At 34.0% G+C, this 16,415-nt stretch overlaps 1 protein-coding gene across 1 annotated transcript; it reads left to right on the top strand.

The window, feature by feature from the left end:
• The first annotated feature begins 27 nt into the window (after positions 1 to 27).
• LOC121981393 (caffeoyl-CoA O-methyltransferase-like) lies at positions 28 to 13,560 on the top strand. The gene is made up of 5 exons (XM_042533882.1): positions 28 to 299; positions 372 to 451; positions 12,621 to 12,765; positions 12,868 to 12,999; positions 13,117 to 13,560. Exons 1-5 carry the CDS (start codon positions 222 to 224, stop codon positions 13,408 to 13,410), a joined length of 729 nt encoding a protein of 242 aa, XP_042389816.1. The 5' UTR covers positions 28 to 221; the 3' UTR covers positions 13,411 to 13,560.
• Positions 13,561 to 16,415: the final 2,855 nt, after the last annotated feature.

The following is a 16,415-nucleotide window of genomic DNA, read 5'->3' on the forward strand; positions in this document are numbered from 1 at the left end:
TGTGATGGAACGGCCGCTTTTGACTCGGGGCACAGACCAGCCGAGCCGAGAGAGAAGCACTGCGACCAGGGCCAATTCCCATTGTCCCCACCACCCTCGTTGCCGATTGGCTGGCTATTAATATATATATTCATAACAGCGGAAACAGCGAAAGGAAAGAACTAGAGTTATCAGAGCTACGAAGAGAGACGGGAATAAGAATCAGACCCCCACCGCCGGACATGGAGAGCTCGTCCGATGATCATGTGATCCCGTCGCAAGACCACAAAACTCTCCTGAAGAGCGGGGCTCTATACCAGGCCAGTCTTCATTCTTCTTTTTCTTCACTTTGCTAAAGAATATTTTGTGCTTAGCGCCTGGTATACGTGCAGTATTTACTGGAGACGAGCGTGTATCCGCGTGAACCTGACGCCATGAAGGAGCTCCGCAGCATCACGGCCAACCATCCCTTGTAAATCTCCGATCCCCTTTTCTTATCAACTACTTCTGCTATTACTTTTTACAAGGGACGACTTCTGTGCTACATAAACTTCTAACAGTATTCTTTTGCAATTTTAAAAGTATGTCGAGTATTCATTAAAGTTCGAAGTAAATCTCTTAATATCTCAAAAATTCTCCTTAGATTTATAATTAACCTTTTTTTGAAATATGAATTTGGATAAGAATATGCTGGGCGCATGATACCACGCGATATTCATACGTTGCTTACTTGTGGATAGCATAAGTAAATTGCAAGGTAAACTATTAAATGGGACTGCATTATGGGAACCAGCTTTCTGCAGCGTTTGGTTGGTAGGTTCAATGAAAGTAAAAGTACAAATAAAGCAAACAACTTTGTTTCTTTGTTTTTTTCCCAAAAAGAAACATTTGTTTGCTGGAAATAATAAGAATGGTAAATATGGTTAAGATTGAAAAACAATATAATAATTTGAAATAATACTTGCAATATAAGAAGAAAGCAAATAGTAAAAGGTCTTTTACATAGTTTGATAGTCTTGAAGACTCTTACTCTACGATTTATGGACCGGTAAGGTGAGTCACCCATCTCAAATCCACTAATTTCTCCTTTTTAGAAAGCTTTAGGAGGCAAAGAAACCTTTACAAAAATTATTTATAGTAAAGACAAAGAATAGAAAACGTGAAGACCTTATGTAGGGGTGTAAATGAACCAAGCCGCTCATGAGCTATTCGAAGCACGATTCGATAAAAGTTCATTTGAGCTCATTTAATGAGTCTCGTTAAGATAAACAAACTAAACTCAAGCTTCGTAATACTTGGCTCGTTAGCTCATGAACATGTTCATTAGCAAGCTCATGAATCAACTTTTAAATGAAAAAATAATAATTTTGATATTGAATTTATAGATTTTACATTCTACTTATTAAATTTATTTATTATAATAAAATATGAATTTTAATAATAATATTATAATTTTCTCTAAATATATAATTTAGTTTTTAATAAATATTTAAATTTATAATTTATATTTATTATGCTCGTTTAGGCTCAATAAAAACTTGAATAAGCTCATGAGCCATGAATATATTCGTTAAATAAAGCTCGAGTTCGGCTCGATTATAAACGAGCCAAACTCAAACATTCAAGAGTTCGGCTTGGCGCGACTCGATTACACCCCTAACCTTATGTGTAAAACTATATCAAAAAACTACTTAATAGTGAAATAGAGAACATCAAAAACTAAGAAAGAAAATATTGCAACGAAGAGCATTGAAGATTGTCGTAGATGAAGCACTTGTGACTATGATTGATTGTGTGGTTAAAGTACCTTTGCATGATATTTATAGACTTGGACTTAGGGCTGTAAACGAGCAAAACTGAACCAAGCATTGTGTTGTTCAAGCTTTTTTGATAAGGTAATTAAGCCAAGTCGAACCAAACAGAGGTTAAAATGAACCAATCCGTTGAAATGACTTGATTTTATTTTATGAGTTTGAACTTGGTTCATTTAGATATTATCGAACTCTCAATTTGAGCTTGTTTAATAGTTTGAAACTTTTACATTTTTAAACTTGTTTTGTTGGTTAGTGAGCTTCATATTACAGCTTTATTTGTTTGATTTGAGAGATTGTATGCTTCACAAACTTTGTTCGTGAATAATGTTCACAAACAATTTAAAGTTGTTGCTTTGTGACCTAAAGGTCATGGGTTTGAATCTTGAAAACAGTCTCTTGCAAAAAGCAGGTAAGGCTCCGTACAATGGATCCTTCCCCGGGACCCCGCATGGCGGGAGCTTCATGTACCGAGTTGCCTCTTTTTTATTCATGAATATTAACAAGCTAAACATATATGTATTCAAGTTTGTTTATTTAGTCTTATGAGTTATTCCAGCTTCTTCATTTAATTAATCTTCTGTATATTTGTATATTGAATGAATATAAGTAAGTTCTTACTGAACTAAATACCAAGTTTGCTCACAAATGTTTGGTTCACTCATAGCCCTACTAAAACTGATTACCATCAAGTGATTGATCAATTCTTAATAGTCAATTGATTCATTGTTCTCGGATCTTTATCAACCATGACTGTTATTGTCTTCAGTGAGTTAGTTGTTTATTTGTATTCTTAGTCAACTATAATTCTTTGTTAAGTCAACTCAACTATGACATGCTATCAAATTGAATCTTTCATTGAGGATTATCAGTTAAGTCAATTGTTATGTTTCATAAGTCGATTACTCGGATAAAATCATGACATCCTTTGGATCACGAACATGTCATCTAATTAATTAAGTTTTTTTTTTAAAAAAGGGCAGTCCGGTGCACGAAGCTCTCGTCATGCGGGGTCCTGGGAAGGATCCATTGTACGCAGCCTTACCCTACTTTTTACAAGAGACTATTTCCAGGATTCGAACTCGTGACCTTTTGGACACATGACAACAACTTTACCGTTGCGTCAAGGCTCCCCTTCATCTAATTAATTAGGTTTCCGAAATAATTTTATCTTGTGACAAGATCATCTAACGGTTTTTTTTTATTAGTTGACGGTTGATGATAAGCTTTGAATTAATAGTAATTGATTTAAATGTCAATCAACTCAAATAATCGAATGGTAATTACCATCAGTCAACTAACATGTTGCCTTTGAGCCTAAAACACTTGCCTCTTGGTTAAACCATCACATAAGTAAGAAATTTACTTGCACCCAAAGTATCTCACATCTCACCTGCTTAAAGTTTGTCTCATGGACTTTTTCAATTCCTAGTATATAGTTATTCTTTACCTACCAAGACTTCTCGCCTGCTAAGAGGTTTCACATTTGGGCCCTTCCTTTATCTGCTTGGTATTTGGTCCACCTTGATCTAGCAAGACTTTATAATCTACTAACCTTTGTTGGAATTTCAAACTCTACCTATACTTTCGAGACTTTTTTAATCAAATATCCAATTAATCTTAACTCACTTGGACTTCTAAACACTCTTGTTGGATTTTTTTGAAATATGAATTTGGATAAGAATATGCTTGGCGCATGATACCACGCGATATTCATACGTTGCTTACTTGTGGATAGCATAAGTAAATTGCAAGGTAAACTATTAAATGGGACTGCATTATGGGAACCAGCTTTCTGCAGCGTTTGGTTGGTAGGTTCAATGAAAGTAAAAGTACAAATAAAGCAAACAACTTTGTTTCTTTGTTTTTTTCCCCAAAAGAAACATTTGTTTGCTCAAAACATTGAGCTTAATCTATATGTTATATGTTGGATTGTGCATGGCTGCTAGAGATGGAAAGTGGTGAATAGTGGAATAATAAAGACAATTGAAGGAAAGTATGTAGTGAGTATAGCAAAAATGTAAGCAAATATAATTAATATAGCAAAATAAATGAGCATAACGGAAATAATAAGAATGGTAAATATGGTTAATACTTGCAATATAAGAAGAAAGCAAATAGTAAAAGGTCTTTTACGTAGTTTGATAGTCTTGAAGACTCTTACTCTACGATTTATGGGCCGGTAAGGTGAGTCACCCCTCTCAAATCCACTAATTTCTCCTTTTTAGAAAGCTTTAGGAGGCAAAGAAACCTTTACAAAAATTATTTATAGTAAAGACAAAGAATAGAAAACATGAAGACCTTATGTAGGGGTGTAAATGAACTAAGCCGCTCATGAGCTATTCGAAGCTTGATTCAATAAAAACTCGTTTGAGCTCGTTTAATGAATCTCGTTAAGATAAACAAACTAAACTCAAGCTTCACAATACTCAGCTAGTTAACTTGTGAATATGCTTGCTAGCAAGCTCATGAATCAACTTTTAAATGAAAAAATAATAAGTTTGATATTGAATTTATAGATTTTACACCTACTTATTAAATTTATTTATTAGAATAAAATATAAATTTTAATAAGAATATTATAATTTTCTCTAAATATATAATTTAATTTTAATAAATATTTAAATTTATAATTTATATTTATTATACTCGTTTATACTCGATAAAAGCTCGAATAAGCTCGTAAGCCAAGAATATATTCGTTAAATAAAGCTCAAGCTCAACTCGATTATAAGTGAGCCAAACTCAAACATTCAAGAGTTCGGTTTGGCTCGGCTCGGCTCGATTACACCCCTAACCTTATGTGTAAAACTATATCAAAAAACTACTTAATAGTGAAATAGAGAACATCAAAAACTAAGAAAGAAAATATTGCAACGAAGAGCATCGAAGATTATTGTAGATGAAGCACTTGTGACTATGATTGATTGTATGGTTAAAGTGCCTTTGCATGATATTTATAGACTTGAACTTAGGGTTGTAAACGAGCAAAGTTGAACCAAGCATTGTGTTATTCAAGCTTTTTTGATAAGGTAACTAAGCCAAGTCGATCCAAACAGAGGTTAAAATGAACCAATCCATTGAAATGACTTGATTTTATTTTATGAGTTTGAATTTGGCTTATTTAGATGTTATCGAACTCTCAATTTAAGTTTTTTAATAGTTTAAAACTTTTACATTTTTAAACTTGTTTTGTTGGTTAGTGAGCTTCATATTACAAGCTATTTGTTTGATTTGAGAGCTTGTATGCTTCACAAACTTTGTTCGTGAACAATGTTCACGAACAATTTATAGTAAAGTTGTTGCTTTGTGACCTAAAGGTCATGGGTTTGATTCCTGAAAACAACCTTTTGCAAAAAACAAGGTAAGACTGTGTACAGTGGATCATTCCCCGGGACCCCGCATGGCGGGAGCTTCGTGTACCAAGCTGCCCTTTTTTTTATTCATGAACATTAACGAGCTAAACATATATGTATTCATGTTTGTTTATTTAGTTTTATGAGTTATTCTAGCTTCTTTATTTAATTAATCTTCTGTATATTTGTATATTGAATGAATATAAGTAAGTTCTTACTGACTAAATACCAAGTTTGCTCACAAACGTTTGGTTCACACATAGCCCTACTAAAACTGATTACCATCAAGTGATTGATTGATTCTTAATAGTCAATTGATTCATTGTTCTCGGATCTTATCAACCGTGACTATTATTGTCTTCAGTGAGTTAGTTGTTTATTTGTATTAGTCAACTATAATTCTTTGTTAAGTCAACTCAACTATGACATGCTATCAAATTGAATCTTTCATTGACGGTTATCAGTTGAGTTGATTGTTATGTTTCATAAGTTGATTACTCAGATAAAATCATGACATCCTTTGGATCATGAACATGTCATCTAATTAATTAGGTTTCTGAAATAATTTTATCTTGTGACAAGATCATCTAACGATTTTTTTTTATTAGTTGATGGTTGATGATAAGCTTTGACTTAATAGTCAATTGATTTAAATGTCAATCAACTCAAATAATCGAATGGTAATTACCATCAGTCAACTAACATGTTGCCTTTGAGCCTAAAACACTTGCCTCTTGGTTAAACCATCACATAAGTAAGAAATTTACTTGCACCAAAAGTATAAGTAGATATCTCACATCTCACCTGCTAAAAGTTTGTCTCATGAACTTTTTAAATTCCTAGTATCTAGTTATTCTTTACCTACCAAGACTTCTCGCCTGCTAAGAGGTTTCACATTTGGGCCCTTTATCTGCTTGGTATTTGATCTAGCAAGACTTTATAATCTACCAACCTTTGTTGGAATTTCAAACTCTACCTATACTTTCGAGACTTTTTAAATCAAATATCCAATTAATCTTAACTCACTTGGGCTTCTAAACACTCTTGTTGGATTTTTCCATTGTTCCTGTAATATTAGTGTCAAGACAATTCTACACTTGTATATTTGGCACTAAATGTTACTACAACGTTGATTTAACTTTAAACCTTTGCTAACTACATCAAACAATATGATCGGGCTCGATTACTTGGTGGTGATTACACCAACACTATATTTCTAAGTTACCTTGTGGGGTAATTTGTATAACTTATAATGTTAAGCATGAGTGTGCTCCAATACAATTCAAAAATATATGTAGTGTACTTCTAACAAAGGTTTTTCACATCAATACACTCAGAGTTATATGAGAAGAACTTGATAATAAAAAGTAGACAATTTTTGTATTGCTCTTCAAGTACCTAAAACATGATGTGATAGGTTATTTATACTATTCTATGTTGGCTACTTTGTTTCTTACAAAATATAGAATCTTTTTCTGTACTTGTTATCTTAGAAAGCATATCCTTGAATAATTTAGAAGCTTCCTTTGACTCAGTGTTGGCATGGTTAACACTTCCTCTCATGCTAAGTTTCTTTAATGTTTCTCTATCTTACTCAACATTTCTCGTCGCTTGACAAGCTAACTTGTCGTAAGCCCTTTAGTAAATAGATTTGTTATTTGCTCCTTTGTCTTCATATATCACATTTCAACTTCTTGTTGTAAGACTTTCTCTCTAATGACGTGATAATGTACTTTTGTATGTTCTATTCTTGCATGAAAGGTTGGGTTCTTTGCTAAGTGTATTGATAATTAATTATCCAAATAAAGTGACATTGCATAGTCTATGTTTGATGTGGTCCCTTTTAATAATTCTTTAAACACCATCCTTCTTTCATTGCTATGGTCTGCTTTTGTTGTTTATAAAAACATCATTGGTTTTGTTGTATGGAAATACATATCTAGTAGTGAATTGTCGAGTATCATCATCTCCATCATAGTCAACATCAGAATAGCCAAGTAAACTGCATTCTTTTATCCTTTCTTCAAGATTAACGACACCTTTAACATACCTTAGTATTCCTTGAACAATTTCTAGATGCAACTTCTCCGGGGTTTTCATGTATTGACTCTATACTCCTATTGCGAAGGAGATCTTGTCAAAGTAAAATAAATTAGACTTCCCACCAATTATTTTATATATAGAATCATTCTCCAAGTCTTTTCCTTTATGTACACATAATGTTGCATTCACCTCCTTTGTTGTTGATATCCCACTTGCAATCTAACATTTTCATTTTCTAATAAATTTGTGATATACCATTGTTGACAATGAAACAAGTCTTCCTTTGAATGTTCTATCTCTAGTTGAAGGAGATGTTTTAATTCTACGAGCTCGAACATCTGAAAGCAAATTAATAAATTTTCTTTAATTTGTAAAATTTTTCTTCAAGATCACTTGTAATTATTATGCCATCCACAAATACAACACCATACATAGATTAATTCGAATAGGCTAGAGTTTGCTTATGTCATTTTGTATTAATTTTATGTTAGAAATTTTGTAATTTTGTCACTTTATGTTTGCGGAGCTTATTTTAAACACTAATTTGCCTTCCTCATTTTACATAGATATTTTGGCTTGCTTTCGTATCCTTTTGGTTGATTAATATATATTTCTTGAACTAATTCTCCATGTAAGAAAGCATTCTTTATGCCTATTTTCCATAACTTCTCCAATCTTCACTAACTACAAATACTAGTAAGATTCAAACAATAGTGATTTTGCAACTTGACTAAACAGATATCATAGTCTAGTCTATATTGTTGAAAAAAATTCCTGAGCAACTAGTCGACCCTTATATTGTTTAATTGATTAATCTGGTTATTTTTTTATTTTATATATGCGGAAATCTCTTCCTCTGTTGTATTCCTCCATTAAGGACTTAATGATACTTCCTCGTATATAGTGGATTCTCTAAGGTTGTCTTCTTTGGATAACATTGCATTAGTAAACTTGGGATTTTACTCTTGTTTCCTCCTTGACGTATATAGTAGTTGGCTAGATCCTCCATCTTGTTGAAACCTCGTCTCACTTAATTCCCTAGTTTGTCAAGGATTCTAAATGGGCTCATTTTCTCTTTCATCTCTTTTTTCTTTTGTTTTGGGAATTTGACAATCTTCACTTAGTTCCTCCCCCATTTCTTGTAGTTCTATTTCTTGTGAATCTAGTAGTGCTTCCTTTTGAGATGTCCTCCAAGAAGATGGTTTATCAAATAGTACATCCCTTGAAGTATAATGTTTTCGAGTGTTAAGATCACAACATCTTCATCTTGTCCATGGATATCATACCCAATAAAGATGCAATGGATTGTCCTCTTAATGCAAGGGAGAAGACATAAATGTAACACACAAAACGAAAGAGTTGAAAATGACTTATTGTGTTTAGTGTTCCACAATTTTTTCAAAGGGTAAAGATACCCTAACTTAGCTTGGGGAAGCCTATGCATAACATGGCTTGCTATTTGTTACTCATTCAGTCTAAAATTTTTTTGGGACATTATTAACTCGCAACATGCTTCTACAAGATGTCTTTTTTTTTTTTTTTTTTTGCAACTTCATTTTATTGCATAGGATATGGACATGTTAATCATCGGCTTATTTTATTTTCTTGTAAATAAGTATTAAAGTCGATCAAAGTATATTCCAATATTTTAAATGGCGGCCGAGGTGGCGCCTGCGTAGACGGGAGGAGGGCATCAATTGCACTGCCTTTGCCTTAGGCGGTGCTTTAGGCAATCAAAGATGAAGCGAGGTCTGTGAGGCTTGCAAGGCGGCGGGTGAGTCAGTCAAGGTAGTACGTGAGGCAGTCAAAGTCAACAAAATTAAAAAAAACCCTAGATATATTAATACACTTTCTCTCCCTTCCAAAATATAAATAACTCCACCAACCCACCAAGTCACCCACAACTCACCTCCTTTTGCTTGGAACAACCCCACCACCGTCATGCTACCGCCATCGCTCGTTGCGGCCACCACCACACTAAGTTAGCTTTTATATATTTCTAATAAGTTCTTATTCCCGTTTTTAATCTTTTATTTAATTATTGAAGATTAATGATGGAAAATGAGAAACAATTGGGCATGGAATTAAAGTGAAAGTCTAATGATATTGTTTGATATTATGAGGTGTTGTATTGCAAAGAAAAAAGAGATTGGATTATATGCAAATAGTGTAAGAGACTTATTATGGGAGGAGTTTATTGGATGAAGCATCATATTGCAGGTATTGTAGGACAAGTTGAAGCATGTCCTAGAGCATCTGACGAAGACAAAAAAAAAAAAAGTAAGATCTTATCTTGAAAATAGCAAGAATAAGAAGCGAGAAAGGGTGGAAGAACTAAAAGAAGATATGATAGAAGTAAATATGTGTTGATGTAGAGGATGATGATTGTCAAGTGGAGGGAGATTTTTCTAAAAAGAAGTCAAAGTATCTCGGGCCTATTGATAAGTGGACTTTTGCAATCACTTGTTGCTATGTTTGATTGAAACTTTGAATTTTAAACTTAGGCTTTTGGTAAAAGTTAATGATATTACTTTTTTAGTATTAATATGGTGATAAATCTTTATTAATTATTTGTTAGTTGCATTTATATATTTATTTGTACCTTATATATATTGTATTGTATGAAGCTTATTTATGCATAAATATCATTTAATTATATATATTACATAAAGAATGCTAACTATTTATAATATTACATATAAAAAATAGTAAAAAAAAAATCAACCGCTTTGGCACTACCTAGGTAGTCGAGGCAGTAGGTGGTCACTAACCGTCCCGCCACCGCCTACCGCCATTTACAACAGTCATATATTCTTCTCCATTATATGTTCTTAGGCATTGAATCTTTTTGCCTTTGTTTTTTTAAATATATTTTCTTTAAATTCTTTAGTGTTTGTTAGATTCTTTAATTTTTCTTTCAAAAAGAAAACCTTATTTATAACTGGAAAAATTATCAATGAATGTGAACATATAATACATTCCTCTGATTGATTACTTAATGGATCCAAAGACATGAGAGTGAACAAGGTGCAATGGTTCTTTTGTTGAGAATTTTGAATCTTTGAATGATAGTTGGTGTGCCTTGCCATATTGGCATCCAACACAAAGTGAGTCTCCTTTGATGTCGAGTTGGGGAAGACCCTTGCATCTACTTCTTCATCATTACTATATCCACCATGTCCAAATCTTACAGGGCACAAATTTGCTATCCTATTTTTGTCATTTTGTCCACATAAGGTGATTTTGTAGACATAACACAGGCAAAGTCTAAACATTGCCCTTCCATTATTAGTATACCTGATAGTCTTAAATTTTGATACATTTTGATGTTCTTTGAGCCAAACAATACATAATTTTCTAAAGAACACGTTTGCAACAATATATTCTTCTTCATTCCTAGTATATGAAAGACATGTTGTAGTTGTTGTTGGTTAGAATTAAATCGAGGAACAATAGTTGTCATACCAATTAATATGAGAAATTTGGTAGTCTGGAATCATCAACAACCACCACTATTCGGCCTTCTCTATATATTCCATTATATTTTATAGCTTCTCTTTATCATAGTTATGTGATTGGAGCAACCCAAGTTGATGATCCAATCTTTGTTATAGTCGAGATGTCCAGGATCAACTACCACCAATGTTGTTTCTCTATTTGTTCTCTTTACAAGCTATAGAGTTGCAATGGATGCTTCTACATCCCATTCTTCTCCATTTTGGTATTTTTCTTGGGTACCTACATTACTTTCTACTTTTATCTTTAATTTATAATTTTTTACATAATGACTTCTTCTTCCACAATTAAGCATCTTCCAATATTTTTTTTTTTATTTTTATTATATTCATAGAATCACTTATCTTTTTTGGTCCCTTTTTTATCTTCTTTATCTTCAAAATACCTATTTTTTGTTTTCAAATTATTTATATTTAATCATTCATATGATTGCATTGGCCAGTTTTTCTTTTTGCCACTATAGACTGCTTCTTAATCCGTCTTTACTAAGACCCTAGTTATTTGCTTTACCAAGGCTTGTTAATCAACACAGATTTTTTTAGTTCAATCAAGGATGATTTATTTGGCCAACCTTGAATTGCAGCAAAAAACATGGGTCTCAACTAATCAATAACAATTCTTCTCATTCTTGATTATTATATTTTAGAAGTAAAATCCAATTCAAAGATTTCTTGACAAAGGGACTTTACCTTGTTTGCCATGTCATGTTAGGCTACCAATAATAACTCATCTTCAAAGAACTGCAATCTTGTGTTCTTCCTCTTTGAGATCTTTGTAAAATTCTCCCACGATTCTTTTGGTTTTTCATCTTTTATATGCTCCAACATGTTTTATTCAGTTGTAGTTTTAATGGTAAAATAGCCTTACCAACTTTAACATTTCATTTCGTCAAAGCCACTGCTTCTAGTGGTTGCTCAACAACCTCTCAGAATCTTGGCCTACACTGCCCACACGTTGTAATTTTGATTGTTGAGTTTCTTATGCCTCCAACAACTTGAAGATCACACATCGTCATTGTCAAAATAATATATAGTACAAGCTTGAACTGCTAATGACAAACTTATATAAAATAATGCCCTCACCGCTAACAAGAAGCTCTTTTGAGCCCTGCTTTGATACCACAATGTTGGAGTATATGAAAAGAACTTAATAATAGAAATAGACAACAGTTTATGGCTTTGCTCTTTAAGTAAATTAAATGTAACAACATAGTCTATTCTATATTAACTATTTTATTCTTACAAAATCTAGAATGCCCGTGACTACTTTGTTTCTTACAATCTAGAATGCTCATTAGAATTTATGGACTGGTATCTAAAATTTTTCTAGCACATCTCTCAAGACTTACAAGTTGTGTTAGTTGTAGATCCTTGAATAATCTAAAAGCTTCATTTAGTTGGCATCGATATGGTTACCAGAAAGGATCTCAAATAGCTTATTAAGCCTTGGGTGCAACTCAATATAATTTTACTCAAAATAGTTAGCTAGTAGCAGCCACATTTGTGTATGCTTCCAACGCTCCAAGAACATCTTATGTGAGAATGAGACTATGGCTGAGTTGATTTGGGCGGAAAAATAAGAGAGGGAGAGGAAAAGAGAGGGCCAAACTCATGAAATGATACATGGAGATAAAAGACTAATGCTTGATGATATGTAGCATCCTTGGATCTGGAAGGTAATTTATTTATTTTTTTGTTTCTTTTTTATCCTTTTTCTCGTTGGAAGCAAGATTGTTGCTAAGCTTTGTGCGAGCAAATTCCTCCCGGAGTTTCAACCCTCAGGAAATAGTTGTTAACCACATTAATCAAACTCGCTTCTACATCACAATTAGCAAACCTACAGATTCCTGCAGCCGAGTATGATGTTTGATTTTCTGTTAATTATTCTGATTCAAATATACATTTAACATGAGTAGGAATGGCATCGCTACAGCAGCAGATGAGGCTCAATTTTTGAGCATGCTTCTCAAGGTGATGAACGCAAAGAAGACACTGGAGATCGGTGTATTCACCGGCTACTCCCTCCTCGCAACTGCCCTTGCCCTCCCGGACGACGGAAAGGTATCACCTACATCTCACAATATGTCAAATGCTCTGCTTTGGTATAACAGTGCTCGTTGCTTCAATATCTCTGCATATGGACATAGTTGCTCTCGTTTGTAGATAATAGCCATTGATGTAAACCGAGAGTTCTATGAGCTTGGGCGGCCTGTGATCCAAAATGCCGGGGTTTCACACAAGATTGACTTCCGAGAGGGCGAGGCTCTACCCATCCTTGATGAACTGATGAAGGAGGTATGGCATCTGAGCGAGCCACTTGGTTGGATCCATTTCTTCGCCTGTTTGAACAGGCGTGCAAGGATCATTGATATGTGCACTTGTAAAACTGCCCCTAAATTTTGGGCCCTGCAGGAAGGCAAAAAGGGGTCCTTTGACTTCATCTACGTTGACGCTGACAAGAATAACTACATCAACTACCACTCGCGGGCGGTGGAGCTCGTGCGGGTGGGCGGCATCGTCGCCTACGACAACACGCTCTGGTACGGTTCCGTGGTGGCACTGCCAGAGGAAACTCTCCCTAGCTATGTCATGCCTTTCAGGGATGACGTCATCAAGTTCAACAAGTACCTCGCCGCCGACCACCGCATCGAAATCTGCCATCTCTCCATCTCCGATGGCCTCACACTCTGCCGCCGCCTGTCTTGATGTGGTGCTGCGTTTCGGTTGCTGCGAATAAGAGAGCAAGGATAGCAAATATAAACTATGTTGGTTTTTACTGATGCAATTTGGATGCTCAACTATATTTATTTCTGAACTTGTATTAGTATTATTCTAGTGGAACTTTTTTTATATTCAGGCAACATAAACTTTTATTTTAATTTTTTTTATTAAACTATAAGATTTACAAGTAGAATGTCATAAAATATTGTAGGATTGGGTTAGAAGGGGGGATGTATAATATATATTTTTTTTTCAAAAAAAGTTAAAGTATTAAAAAATTTATTAGATATATATAGTAAAAACAACCTTATGGTGGTATTATACTAAATCAAGCACTTTATTTTCATAAATAAGGTGTGAAATTAAGATTGGAGGATAAGATTCAGTTGAACCTCGAGAATGCATTAATTCTGATTTAAATTAAATTTGACAAGTCTAAATTTATCAGTAGGTTTTAATCCAAATTCACTAATAATTATATAGAATCTAGATTAAATTTTTTTTTGAACATGGTTATAATCGCAAGAGCTTATGAATGCATATGCAAAGATGATTATATTCACTTTATAGATTCCTTATAACTCGTCTTAGGTTATATCAAGAAAGATAAATCATAAAATTAATTTATAATCGATCATCAAATAATTTAGAATATTTTTTTAAAGGACCATCAAATAATTAGAAAGTGGAATATTTTTTTTCAAAGGACAGACATCCTCGAAAATACATAATGCTATTATTGAGTGTATATAAACTAAGTCAATTACTGACATTGGGATAAAATTACATAAAATTATATATATTTTTTAATTTACAGTAATCTATCTAGCGTGTGAAATAAATGTCAAAAAGACATAGTTAGACTTGTAAGAATGCATTTGTACTCACTTGAATTGATTTGGATATGTCTAAAGCTATGTACTAATTTGAATTGATTTGGATAAACCCTAAAGTTATCAGTGAGTTTTACCAAATTTTACTAATGAATTTTATTAGTAAGTTTTGATAAAATCTCACTAATAACCTTCCACATTCAAATCAAATAAAAATAGGACCAATATATTTTTATAAGTCTCTTTAGTGTAACCATATCCTCCAACCTTGATTTCACGCCATAGATAGGGGGAGGTATCTTCTGGACCGCTTATTCCTGGTCCCCCCTGGACTGCATATCACATATAAAATCTTGTTCACGTATAAAACACACGCACGCAGGAATGTGCAGAAACACGCCAACGCACAAAACCTTAACCTCTCGACCTCCTACGACCTCCCTCCCGTGGCCTTTAGCGACCTCCTGTGGCCTCCCTCCAATGTCACCTCCCTCCCGCGACCTCCCTCCAGCGACCTCCTGTGGCTCCCTCCAAAGTTGTCTCCCTCCCGCGAACTCCCTCCAGCGACCTCCTTCCAGCATCGCCTCCCTCCTGCGGCCTCCAACGTCCGCCCCGACCTCCCTCCCGCCACCTCCAACGGCCTCCCTCCTGCAACCTCCCTTCAGGGGCCTCAAGCGATCTCCAGTGGCCTTCCTCTCACGGCCTCCATCGGCCTCCCTCCTTGGCATCGTGTGGAAGAAAGCGATGACCTTTTCAGTTGTTGCTTCTACCATTTCGCTAGTATAATTAGGTAATTGTGGTTGAAAAACTTCTCATTCATTGCTACAATTTTGATTCCCTTTTTCATTCCACCCCTTGGTTTCTAATTCCTCCTGGTCGCTTTTCCTGATTTAATCTTTTTTGTGCTATTGATCCTTCTTCGCAACTAATTCTAAGTAGCTAGAACTGAATTTTACACTTAATCCGGTCGCTATTTTTTTTAGCTCTAAATTTGTTATTTTTTTCTGCAGGATCAAAGTAATTATCATGGAGGGGGAATCTAAGAGTTGTCATCATTTGAATTTTGAAGGAAATGAAGCTAGTCGGGAAGGTGACTTTGATGTTATTGATGAAGATAATAAGATTCATATTGGGAATGTATTGAGTTTCAGTATATCAAATTTTCCTTTTTAGACATTTTGCTTTTTTTTGTTTGATTTTATAGTCTTGAACATTGAAACAAATTTGATTATACCACAAATAAGGCTAGAATTTGAGACAGAAGAAGATGCCTATCTATTTTATTTGGCATATACTAAAATGGTTGGATTTGTCATAAGGAGAGGTAAAATTCACAATGATAAATTTGGTAAATTACTTTATAGAGTTTTTTTATTGTTGTGCCCAAGGTAAAAGAGGAAAAGACAAATGAGATCTTTATGTTAAAGCAAGTCGTGTTGAAACAAGATTTGGTTGTGATGCTAAAATAAATGTTAGTAATTGAAAAAAAGTAAGCTTACTGCCATGCAATTTGTTAAAGAGCATAATCATTATTTCTCAAGTTCAAACAAAACACACCTCTATAGAAGTCATAGAAATATATCTTCTTCTTTAGTGAAATAGATTGAGATGACAAGTGATGTGGGAATCTCTCCAAAAGAATCACATGATCTTATGGTGAGGTAAGTAGGTGGGAGGGAGAATTTATGATTTATTCTTAAGGATTACAAAAACTACCTACGATCCAAAAGAACAATAAATATGAGAGTTGGGGATATAGGGGGTGTATTGGAGTATTTGCAGAAAATATAGTTTGATGATCCTAATTTTTTTTATGCTATTCAAGTTGATGAAGATGATTTAATTACTAATATTTTTTTGTCTGATGCTAAGAGGAGAGTTGATTATGCTAATTTTGGAGATGTTTTTGCTTTAACAAACCTACAGAACAAACAATGAAGGTCAGCAAATTATGTTGTTTGTAAGTGTTAATCATTATAAACAATCAATACTTTTTGGTGCAATTTTATTTTATAATGAAACCAATTTGACTTTTGAATGGTTGTTTGATACATTAACTAGAGCTATGGGTGAGAAAAAAATCAACTACTATTCTTACAGATCAAGATGCAACAATGACAAAGGCGTTAGCTTCCAGATGGCATAAAATACATCATC

Source organism: Zingiber officinale, chromosome 5A (genome assembly GCF_018446385.1).
Source record: "Zingiber officinale cultivar Zhangliang chromosome 5A, Zo_v1.1, whole genome shotgun sequence".
NCBI lineage: Eukaryota > Viridiplantae > Streptophyta > Magnoliopsida > Zingiberales > Zingiberaceae > Zingiber > Zingiber officinale.

Excerpts from the sequence above, each read along its gene's own strand:
- LOC121981393 (XM_042533882.1), top strand. The coding sequence starts at position 222 with ATGGAGAGCTCGTCCGATGATCATGTGATCCCGTCGCAAGACCACAAA. Across the intron at positions 300-371 it reads AGAGCGGGGCTCTATACCAG|TATTTACTGGAGACGAGCGT; the intron begins GCCAGTCTTCAT and ends GTATACGTGCAG. Across the intron at positions 12,766-12,867 it reads CCCTCCCGGACGACGGAAAG|ATAATAGCCATTGATGTAAA; the intron begins GTATCACCTACA and ends TCTCGTTTGTAG.